At 28.0% G+C, this 12,914-nt stretch overlaps 1 protein-coding gene across 1 annotated transcript; it reads left to right on the forward strand.

Annotated features, from left to right (window-relative positions):
• Positions 1–11,995: 11,995 nt before the first annotated feature.
• DFL_009780 (uncharacterized protein) lies at positions 11,996–12,536 on the forward strand (the record flags this gene model as incomplete). Its single annotated transcript, XM_067639718.1, has 4 exons — positions 11,996–12,129; positions 12,209–12,221; positions 12,290–12,437; positions 12,496–12,536. The coding sequence occupies 4 exons, from the start codon at positions 11,996–11,998 to the stop codon at positions 12,534–12,536; spliced, it is 336 nt and encodes a 111-aa protein (XP_067487478.1).
• Positions 12,537–12,914: the final 378 nt, after the last annotated feature.

The raw sequence follows: 12,914 nt of genomic DNA on the forward strand, positions 1-12,914 counted from the left end.
AATATAGCTTAGTTATAAAATCTAAATGACGTTTATATAGTGAAGCTGTTGTAAATAACTCTACTATATCTATGTATATATGCTCTAAAAGATATAACTTCTTAAAGATAGCAAGATCTGGATTTAAGCGTATATTAGCTTTAAATAAAAAGCATAATTCGCAAATTAGATTTTTCTGCTTTTTAAAGAGTATTTCAACTCTAGTTTAAGTTATACTTTTATAAACTATTCTTTAATTAGTATAATTTAGTTTCCTGTGCCATTTTAATAATTCCGTAACTTCGGTTAAGAAGGTATAATCTATGATTATTCGATGCGCTAATAATACTATAATCTCTAAAATAAAGAATCTATCTTATACTCTCTTAGGCACGTAGTATTTATTATTATTTTTTAGTACGTAGAAGTTTATTTCTTTATCGAAAATTAATTATACTATAATAAAACCGTTTTTTTTAAGGATATTATTTTAAGGCGTAAAATATACGTTTATCTCTTTTTTTTGCAGTTTTCTAATAGAATATAGGTTTAAAGCTATTTAAAGCGCGTATAGTATATTATATATTTTCAAGATAGTAATATTAATTTTTATAATAAGAGTTCCGTATCTTTAAGCGGGTATAATTAAATCATTTTTTAATTTTATCTTTCTTTTTATATCGAAAAAGACGTAGGTTTTAGATATAAATAAATCGTAATCTTTATAGATCTAGTCGTTTGTGTCTGAGTTTATATGTTATAATTCTCTAGAAGCACCTTTACAGGCATTTCTTTTGATATTAGCTCTGTATACTGTTGTTACGTTACGGAGTTTAGAAACTATAAAATAAAAAGAAACGTTCTTCTTGATTTTCTAATTTAAAAGTCTAAATTCTAAATACTTAATAAAATAGTATTTTTTTAAATAACTTATACCTCCATAGGTGCCGTATAGAGGGTAGATTATCTTATTCTTTTTTTAAGAGATTATACCCCTAGCGCCAGAGTTAGAACCTGCGTTTTCTTTAGTATTAAAGTAAATCTTCTTCTTTATATTACCCTTCTCAATTCTATTATTCTGATTAATTGTACATTTAAACTTTCATTTATTTCTCTTATGTACTATTAAGCCAGTAACATTCATAGCTAGTAGCGGCGTAGATGCAGAAAGGGCTTAAAGTTTAGTACTCTTCTTTTCTGACTTTCTACGTCTACGAGCATTACGCCTATAATGAAACAAGGTTATTTACTTAAAAATATAATCTCTTAAACATTTGATTATATATGCTATTTTATCGATAACATTCGTCGTATAAAACTACATAATTGTATAGATATTAAGGTGCTAATTTTTGATTTCGTTTAATGTTTTTCTGACAGTATTAATAAGACTTAACTGTAGAAAAGTAGAAAATAAGATATCGCTTCTTTCCTTTTATATCTATATAATTACTTCGAAATAACGCGAAATAGTCGTATATATATTATATTTCTCCAGCTGTACAGTAAGAGAAAAAAGACAGTTCTTAAGTACGTTTATAATGCCTTCGATATTAGGCCTATACTTTTTCTTAAGTAAATCTATTATAGCTTTAGGTGATAAGCTGATGAGAATATTATATATATCATTATAAACCGATTTTTGTATAATGCTGTTAACGAATAACTTAGTTACTTCGTATTTATCTAATAATTTAGTATCTGCAACGTTTATTATTTTAGTAGTAAACGGGGAGGCCCCAGCTTATTCCCTGATATCTTATAAGAGTCCTGAGGTATTGGCTAATAGCGCTACAAAAGTATCGGTAATGAACTTTGACAGCTTATAGTCATACTTTATGTACGATTTTAGTATTTGCTTAATTTTATCGAGCCAGACCTGATAGTTATGGCCATTTGCGATCAAGGTAAATCTGCTTGAGAAAATAACAGATATAGACATTGCGTTTTAAGAGATATATTATGCAGCGTTATATTGAGAATTTGAAAAGCGGGGTAATCTTTGCGATTCTGAGATTACGATTGCATCAGGAAAAAAACACATTTCCATCCTGCTCCATCCTGCCCATCCTAAGGCAAGATGGGCAAGATGGGCAGGATGGAAACCTGCCTTCCAGATAGAGCCCTTCCATCCTAAAAAGCCCTTTCCATCCTAAGAAACCCGTTCCATCCTAAGAAGGGCTTGCATCAGATAAAGTAGTTTCCATCCTAAAAAACAGTTTACATCCTAAAAAACAGTTTCCATCTTAAAAATAATCTTCATCAAACGCGTCTTATTCGAATCTACGAAAACACTGTATACGACCATCTAAGATAATAAAAATACAGTTAAAAAAATTACAATAAACATTAAACTTTTTAATCAAATATCTTATAAAAACTAGACTGCACATTTTATAACGAGAAAGATATATATAAAACTATAACATTATTAAATAAACAAGAAATCAATAATTTAGTTAAAAATATTAAATTCAGAATAAAAAAAAAGGGGGGAAAATACATCAATTTCTTAGGAATCTTTAATAACACCTTCTGGATTTGTATAAGTCTCTCGTAAGTTATTAGTATCTTTTACTAATTTAATATTTTTTTTAATTTGTAAAATTAAAGTATCTTTTATATTTAATGATTCTTGGGTATTCTCTGGAATACTAATAACATAGTACTTGTCTTTGAAAACCCCGAACGCGTTTAATTTCTGCTTAATCAGTATTAACAACATCGATATAATATTAATTTGATATAATTTTCGATGAATTCTCCAGAATTCTAAATAGATTATATATTGGTTTAGAGTGGCCCTGCGTTAACCTCGTATCTCTATAAATAGATAAATTCTATTTATATTATCTATTTAAAAATTTCAAAGTATAATTTAAATCGATAGTATTGGTTTTAAGTCTTTTTAAAGCCCTCTATAGAATTATAGCGATTTAAAAGATAGTAATACTATTTACTTCTTAATATAATATCAGATTTTTAACCCAATAACTATTAAAAGTATTACAGAAATATTGAATTAGTACTTAGGGTATAATTAAAAAAAAAAATAGTAGCGGACTTAACTTTTACTGAGGTTAGTATAAAACTATTGTAGCCTTGAATGTTTAGCTGATTTATATCTTAGAAATTCTTCTTAGAAAAAAACCTATTTTTTTTTAGAAGATATTTAATTTATTCTACTTAAGCTAGTATAAAAAAGAAAAGGATATATTCGAACTTAATAATTTTTTAAGCAACGTTTGTTATATAACCTCAAAAACTTAAAAGAAATTATTTAATTTATACTTAAACTGACTTTAGAAAAAAGGCCGAAGTAAGATTATAAAAAGTAAATATTTATTTTTAGATATCTTAAATTTCTTTAATGTTTAGGAATAGATTTTTTGTAATATAATAAATATAGAAATCTATATAAATAAGATTAAAATATTTAGTATATATTAATAAAATATTCGTCGCTTTAATTTAGTTTTTATAAAAACGACTTATGACTAAGACTATCTCGAGTAATTTCATATAACTCGATTAAAAAATGGATTAAGATAGTGTAATACTAGAGACTTTAGATGCTGCTTAAGTAGCTATTATCAGGTTTAAATCTACTTATATTAATTTAATACGAGCCTATATAAAAATAAAAGAATTATTTAAATATTAACTTATTTAACCTTTTTAATAAACGATGTCCTGTCTTTTTTTCTAATTGATGTTATTAAAATATCGGAATTGTAGGTAACTCTATTAAAGTCTCTTATAATTTTGCTAGTTCTGCTAGTTTTACTATAAGCTCTATATCTACCTTTACCTAGCTTGCTAATTCTGCTGGAGGCTCCGTATCCGCCTCTACCGGATTATTCAAAATAACTTTAAAAAAAATTAGTTCCTATATAAAAAGTAAATAGAGAATAAAGACAGATTAATACTTTATTAATCCCAATCAGTAATAAAAACGGGCTGTTATATTTTAAAAAGTAATCATATTAAATCTTCTCGAGATAAATCTGAAAACTTTTTTGTTTTTATTGTAGAAAATGTGTCGATTTCTGAGATTTCTATACGAGTTGCTAATAGTGCTGTTAGTGCTAATTCCCGATATATCGCTTTTGCCCAGACCTTGATTTGTTTTTTAATAACTTTAGCACTTTTAGTCTATAGCTTCCTAGGCATGATAAAGGCTTGTTCAGGTACTATACGTACTAATTAATAATAAAAACTAAATTTTAAAGATTTAATAAAATAATAAAGATATCTCGGTTTAATATCGACATATAGTGAAACTTTACGAATATCCTGATAATTATTTAAAAAGAAATAGAAAAAGAGGCTAGATATCTTAATTTAATATATGAAATATAATATATAATATCTTTTTTAAGTAGGATGTTAAAATGCTATATAGATTCTAATTAAATAATAATATTCTCATTATTAAACTATTATTACAAGTTTAGTATTCTATAAAAATATTATATATAGAAATGTTGATTAATTGAATTATTAACTAGCGTAGTTTTAAAGTTTTTTCTAGTTGGGTTATGTAGGCTTTGAGCAGTTTTTATTTTAAATATATAAAATATATATATAAAGTTTAAAAATAACTTAATTTTTTAATATAATATAATTAAATAAAATTTGAGGTATTAAGCCAGAGTCAACACGCTAGGGGTAGTAAATTAGTTTTACTAGTTTTATAAAAGATTATAACTAAATATACGGCTTTTAAATCTTGATAATAAATCAACTAAGTTAAAATATCTATATTAGTATGTAAATGTATATTAGTAGGAATTATATTAGTTTTTTTATTAATTATTGTAGTTGTTATTATAAGTTTATTTTCTAATAAATTATATTTTATTGTTTTATCCTTTGTGAACCCCCAGATTGACTTTAGCTCTTTACTGACTTAAAAAAGATTATTAAAGAGTGATTTTAAACTAGCTAAAATTAACTATTTAAGTAAACTAGTGAACTTAGCGATGTCTGCTGTATTATATCGGAAATCTGCTAAAGCAGTTAGCAAATTTCTGACAACCAAAATATTAAGATTAATATCTGGTTCAATTAATTAGCCTAGTACTAACTTTAGAAAGTTATAAATAATTCAGACCCGTTTCTTAGCCCAATTTATAAACAAATTATATTAGTTTTAAATTTTAAAAAAAATTTAAGTAGGTAGAAAGGCTTGAACAAATCTCTAAAAAGCTTATCAAGTTCTTCCTAGTTTAATTCCAGGTTAACTAAGAGTTTCAACTCTCTCTTTCTTGCCCTTTTAAGGACTTTTTAACCTAGATAAAGCTAATTAAGCGCTTTAACTACTGCGTTAAGGTCTGCATTAGTACTATTAATGATGACATCCTTAATAGGAGCCCTAGTCTTTAAAATCTTGGTTTTTTCTTTCGACTTTAGCTTTTTACCAAAAGCGGTTACCATCTCGTCAATAGCGCGAATCTTCGTCTCGCGGGCTCGTACAGCCGCTTTATAGTTATCGTCGTTATCTGGGTCAATAGTGGCGGAAAGGGGGTCATTAAGCTCTTTTATAATATAAGCAAAATAAGGAAGAAGATGAACTTTTTCAAAAATTACCAACTAAACAGTTCCAGTACCAGCCTTAGTTTTTGTAAAGACAGGTAATATCTAATTCTTAAGAATTTATTCGACGTCTTTATATAACGCCAGCCATATTAAGTTAAAACTAGTTTTAAATATTAAAAATTCAGTTCGAATTTGATCAACTATCTATAATTACAAGGAGATTTTAAACTTAATTATACAAGAATCATAATTTCTATCTACTATCTTATATAATTAAGTAGGGAGGGCTTTAATTTTAAAGTCTTAATTTAAAATCTAAGTAATTTTACAGGTTACAATATAGTTTTAGTATAGAAATGTATAATTTCGAAAGAGAGATTTGTAAAACTAACAGAATAAGTTTTAGTATTTTAAAAAAAAAACTTTAGTTTATCATACATAATTAAAAAAAATCAGAATATTATTAACTATGCATATATATATTGTATATTGCTTCAGAGATACAGCCGCGGGCTACTAAAGCTATATACTATAAAACATAGAAATAATAGCTTATATTAAATTCTTAGGTTTTAGAAAAAGCTTATACAGCGCTGTAGAAGTTCTTATACTGTTTCCCGCCTAATAGAACGATCTCATATAGTATTCCTTAGCTTTATACTTTTAATTAAATTAAAAAATCTGAATTCTATTAGTTATGCATGTACACTTTGTATATTGCTTCAAGGGTACAGCCACGGGCTGCTGGAGCTATATACTGTGGAATATGGAAATAATAGCTTATATTAAATCCTCAAATTTTAGAAGGAGCTTATACAGCGCTATAGAAGCTCCTATGCTGCTTCCCGTCTGACGGAACAATCTCACGTAATATCTCTTACTTTTATACTTCTAATTAAAAACTTAGTTTTCTAGTTAAAGTAAATATTAATCTATAGAGCAAATATATCTAAAAGCCTCGCTAGCTTACTTAGGCTTGGGAATTTTCTTTCTAGACCTTTTAAAGTCCTGTATTAACTTTCTCTAAATCTTATAAATATACTAAAATAAAGATCGGAATAAATGTTGGGAATTGTATTATAATATTATATTTTAAGATCGATAAAAATCTATAATTAATTTATAATTACTAAATTTTTAGACTTTATATCTTGCCATACTCGCCTTTTATAATAAATCGGTAATATTATGTCTTTAGACTTTAGGAAACTGGTTAAGACTCTTAACAGCTTTTTTAAGTATTATATCTGCTTTCGAGTTTTATTTAGATTTTTTAAATAATATAAAAAATATATTAAAACAGAATATTAATCCTTTATTTTTATATTATTAGAAAGCGGAGTAAATTAGACTATTATCTTTCAAGAAATACTACTAATAAACGCAAATAATATTAAGGAAGACTTGGATCATTTGGAAACGATCTTAGAAAGCCCTTTTGTACAAAATGACAAAATATTAGAAAATTTAAGTACTTGATAATCTAATTAATTAGAATTTTTTGTTTCTAAGCTATCTTTTTTGGTTAAGGATATAGGAGTTTTATTTAGTACTTTCTTAAATTTGATAATCGCTTAAATGAAAAATAATCTATAATTTTCTTTTACTAACTTAAAGAATTTTAAATTAGTAAAATAATTTATTAAAGAAGATATTTCTTAAATAATAATTAATTAGTATTTTAATTATGGAATAGGTTTAGGTGCTAGAAGTATTAATGTAAAGTTATTCGAATCTGCTTATAGCTTTTATTAAATGATTTAGGAAATAAATAAAAGTCTTAGAATAAATTTATTTAAATAAGATATATTTAATTTTAAAATTAAAAACTATTTAAGATTGAAATATTTTTATTAAGATTTTATAGAAATTATCGCGTATTTCTTGCGGTAATGTTTATACGCGCAGGAGATGTACTTTATATCTGAAAAAGTCTATAATAAATTTAAAGAAAAATAATATATAGAATTATGGATAGTAGATTGGTGGTATAGTTAGTAGAAATTTTTATTGTTTAATTATAATCTTATATTGATTTTTTATATTTTTAATACGATTTATTTTACTAATTTCTCTGGTAATAAAAAGGCTTGGTTAATTTATTTTTTAATTGGTAATATTAACTTAAAATATCGAAATCAGTTTTCTAAGAATGCTTAGATGTTGCTTGCCTTGCTACTGATACCGTCTAAAAAGGGCCTGTTACGGCTATTAAAAAAGCGATTAATTGATTTAAAAATATAGAATCTTATAAGTTAAATCTTGGAATCTTTAAATATGTACCTTACGGGCTTATTTATAAAATGCGGAGATAGATATTAGCGAATATGTTATTTTCGTTTATGTAGATGGTTAGTAGATTATATGAAATATATTAATCTTTTTAGTATTATTTCTAAAGCTTGCCTTATCTGTATAGTATTGATTATGGCTTTCTAAGATTTCGATCAAGGTCTAAGATATTCTGTACGGGACTATAATTCTTATTCTAAACGATTAGATGATGGTAATAAGATTGGAAAAGCCTAATTATGTTTGGAGGGAGTGATAGGTTCGGCAAAAGCTTTTTTAAATTTGGGAATTATTGTAGCGGATCTATATAAGCTGGATTTTCTACACTGTATTTACTTAGGGATGATAAAACATCTTATGGAATGGATAATCAAATTTTTAAAAAAATATAAAAGGTTATAATTCTTTAATTAGTGCTGGGTTTCTGTATTAGCTTATTTTAAATTTCAACTGTTCTGTAGAGGCTATACATAGGTCTCCTAGTGGCAAGGAAAAGAAATGAGATCGGTTGTTAAGATTCTTGTTGCGATTTTAGTGAGCGTTTTGAGGGATTTATCGAGTTTTGAGAGGCTTGTTTTCGCTTAGGCGGTAAACTGTGTGAATGCTTTAATAAGTTTTGTTTTATATGCAACTTATCTTTCACATATTGAACAAATTTTTATAGATATGTAAAATTAGTTGCAAAGCTTTTATGATGGGAAAAATGTCTTTAGAGAATTTTGGGGGGCTTGAACGAGACTATAGTAGGCAGTTATAGGTATAGTAGGAGCGGTATCTAGCGATGAAGCTCTAGGTGAAAGTAGTGAAGACTCCTTAAAGGTTTCTGAAAATGGTAAGTTTATTTAGAAGTGTCTTTAGCCTTCTTCTTTTTCTGATTAGGGCTCTCTGGGAATTAACCGGGGTTAATGGTTATAGGATATTTTAATTTTATTAAAATGTATTTAATAACCCATTTTACTAATTCTATTAAAAAATTTGGTTAATTAAATGTTTGGTTAATAGAAGTAGGAGAGGCCTCGTATATCGAATAGCTTAAAGAGGAATGGGCTTAATCTAATTACAGAGATACATACGTTTAAATAATAAAACACAAATATCGAAAATATTAATTTAAAATATAATTTCTCAATCTCAAACAATTAATAAAAGAAAGGGAAAAGATTAATAAATTTAAAGAAGTTTATCTAAATTTATTATTAGCTAGAAAGCGGTGTGAATAGTACTGTAAGAATAGACTAGGAATTGATAATATGTTTATTAATATTTATTTTCTAATATTTTTAATTACGTTGACTTAGTCTTAGCCGGCTTTATAAAGGTTCGTGCGGAACCATATAATACGCTATTAATTAAAATTATAAATTTAACTTAATTGTAACTTAAAGTAGTCTTAAAATTTCTAGAAAATAGGAGTAAATAAATTATAATAGATTAGATTAAGCGTAAATACGCTATACCAAACCTTAACTAAGTATTATATGCTTATTTAAGAACCTTACCGACCTTTTAGATATTTCTTTAACTAAACTTTTATTTTTTATTCTTAGTAGACTTTAGAGCGTAAATATATAAGACCCTCGCAATCCCGATTAAAGATTTTTAGTATAGAAATATTTTTACTAATTATATTATTCAAATTAATTTAAATTAACAAAAGAAGGGTCTTTAAAAGAACTTTATTATCTTCCAAAAGTCTTATACGAGTTAATATAAAGATCTAAAAAGAAAGGCAGTAACTAAGCTAGAATTATTATTAATTATTTATAATATAATTAATAATAAGACCTTTCAACTAGCTTTTATTATTAAGTTTAAGCTATACGTTAGGGGAATTATATAGAGTTTCTATAATTTCATTCGCCTCACCGAACATCTTTTAGTAAATTATAAAAAAGAAAATTATTAATCTTATCAAAATATTATTTTAATTCGAGTTATTTTAAGTCTAGCCTATTTAATCTCTTATAAGACTAGTTCATATTTTCTTAATACCCACATCAATTTTAATATCTAGAATAAGATTTATTCTTATAATAATAAAAATATAAATTTAGATATTGATATTAATAATAGATCTGATATTAAAGAAGAAAAATATTATTTTGAAGTTTAAATAAGGGGTTTGTATAGGCCCGTGTTAGTTTTGTTAAGGTGCCGGGTAGTTTTATTAGGATGGAGCGCGATGGACTGGGATGGACTGCGATGGAGCGCGATGGACCGCGATAAAGTGTGATGAAGTGCGATGGAAAAGTGTTTTATCGAATAAAAGGGCTTCTATCTGATGGAATTAAGGAAATGTGTTTTTTTCCTGATGTGGTAAAAGTCTGCAGATACTGCGGTAAAACGTGAAAATAGTTAAAGCACGTTGTATTTAGTTGGTAGATACTCTTTCTAGGATCAGGAAGTCGTGCTAATAACGTGTTAAAAGTTCTACAGTTTGTAAGTACGCTGGAAAGTATGTAGGTCTGTGTATGTATGATTGATAATCGATCGTCTAGATCCTAACATATCGTAGATCCGCCTGTATTTATAGAGCGGTACGTATAGACCCGGCACTACGCCTTATACGGTATATCGCAACAATTATATTGATAGAAAGTTTAATAATATTTGTTTAAAGTGTTTTATGCTGTTAAAATTGCATTGTTAATACATATGTGTGTTAATAATATATAGCTTAAACTTATCTTATACTATTTTAAAGATCTTTACTTATACTATAGGCTTATATATATTATTCTACTTAGTTAATTAACTCTCTACCTATTTTATAATCTATAAAAAAAAAATTTTATTTATCTTAATATTTTATTTTGGTTTATTTTATCTAAAATCTATTGAAATTATATATATTTTACTCATATTCCATATCTATGGAATATGGAATGGGATGGGATGGATTTTTCCCATCCCATTTTCAACACTAGACTATGCTCGCCTAAGAAAGCTTTATTAATCTTTAATTCTTACGTTATAAACGCTAACTTTATATATGTAATAATCATTAATATTTAGATTTCTTTTCTCGTCGGCTTCACGGAACTACTCTTAATATTCTACTATAAGAAGGGTTTTAACTTGAACGCTTATATTAATTCAAATAAATTTTAGATACTCATAGAGAGTTACTATTATTAGATAATATTTTTAAACTATTACTAATATATATACGTCGTGTTTAACAAATAGTTTAAATATAAAACGAGAATAAACGTCGATAATATCGTAGATCTATATATTAAAAAGTTGAAGTTTGTTATAGACGTCTGCTAATTATATTCAGCAAGATTCGTGGGCATTAAATTCTTTACGAATTCTAATTTATCTGCGACATCGGAATTTTATTTTTTAAAAATCAAATTCCCTAATAGCTACTTTAACAATTAATTCTGATATAAAGCGATCTGCCCAGGCTTTAGCTCAGGCGATAGACATATTATCTCCGAAATTTGTGGTGATACTAGACTCGAGTCTTTTAGCTACAATTGCGAAGGCTTTAGTAGTTATATTAGTTCAATTGGTAGGTAAAATCCTAAGAGTTATATCGTAAGCCTACTTTACACGCCTGAGCTTATTTTCGGTGAAGTTGGGCCAGCCTTCGTTTTGTAGAATACTTAAAATCTTAATACTGTCAAGATCTTGTTTAATCAAAGATTTTATTTGAGCCATTAAAGCTTTATCAGCAATTGGTTTATCATTATTATTTTATTTTTAACGATGAATACGGATTTCGTAATCTCTATATCTTTTAACATTTAAATTAATACCTCACTCTTCGAGGCGGTTACGAATAGTAAAGTTCGTCGGTATTTTTATAATACTAATGTTCTAGCATCGGCTTAATATATATCGAATATTCTCAATTGAAATCTGCTTTTGTAAATATAATGATATAATATAATTTTGGTCGTTATTCAAACGAGAATCTCGTGGTCGAGGCATATTAATAAATTTAATGAAGCTACGGATGTGTTTTTTTTGTTGTTCACATTGAAATTTTTTTTTTTTTGTGCCATAATTAGTGACAAACTGAGATACATGTCGTCAAAGGTACACCCGACCTTTTGAAGCTTCGTCAAGACCTCCAGCCGAAAATGAAGCTATTCCGCCCCCATGAAACACACACCCGAATATTCTGGTCGATTTTCGACCCAGTAGCAAACCATTCAGAAATTTTATGTCGATGGTTGTTCACGGACGATCATTATCTTTCGTGGGGACGAGCTTCACCTCGGAAGTAAAGTACGGAAGATGTCGAAACTCGGGGATCGGACGTCAATCCGAAAGTCTTTTATATACACGGGAAACCAGGTTTCGGTAAATCAGTAGCCATGTTATGTGTCTTGCAGCGACTTACCAAAAATTTGAGGACGCCCATTTGCTACTTCTTTTTCAGACAGTGCGATGATGTGAGTCAGGTTACTATTCGAGCCTTGGAAAGCTCAGCCGCTCAAATTATTGATGAAACCGTGTGAAGTCGGAAGTGGAGCTCACTCAATTAATCGATTTGAATTCGAATGTCGAGGAACACCAAGAACAGGCAGATGATGCCTTGCTTAACACTATTACCCCCTCTTTTGTTTTCGATACGAACGGGGGTGTTAAGCTGTCGCTTCAACTACCACGTGAGTATAGTTAATGATATCGAATTAATTGACCACGGCACTAAATCCATTCTTCTAGCAACTTTTACGAATAATGGAAACAGCACGCTTAGCTTCTAGAGCAAAAGAGAAGCATATCTTGATCTTGCAATTTATCAGCGTGGGGTTCCTCAAATATTCATTAACTACGTAAATTTATATCTCAAGGTTTTTGGCTGACTTTGATACTGGTAGTGCGTGTCTTAGGCAATCCGGTCTTCTAGAAGCGCCACATGCCTTATAGATTCGTTAGATATATCCTAAGATTACCAGAGGCCAAAAGGGGCCCCGGGAAAGAAATTACACGATCGGAGTCTCCAGCTAGGTGCGAGGATCTTATCGAACCCATTGAAGAATCTGGATATCAGCAGAGTACACCGGCCCGCCCCTCCCTCGAAAATGCGACTCGACGTCAGATAGTTTTACCTTAAGTCTCCAAAGTGAAAAGAGAGAGTATCG

This window comes from Arthrobotrys flagrans (genome assembly GCF_004000055.1).
Source record: "Arthrobotrys flagrans strain CBS H-5679 chromosome Unknown unitig_1, whole genome shotgun sequence".
In the NCBI taxonomy this organism is placed as follows: Eukaryota; Fungi; Ascomycota; class Orbiliomycetes; order Orbiliales; family Orbiliaceae; genus Arthrobotrys; species Arthrobotrys flagrans.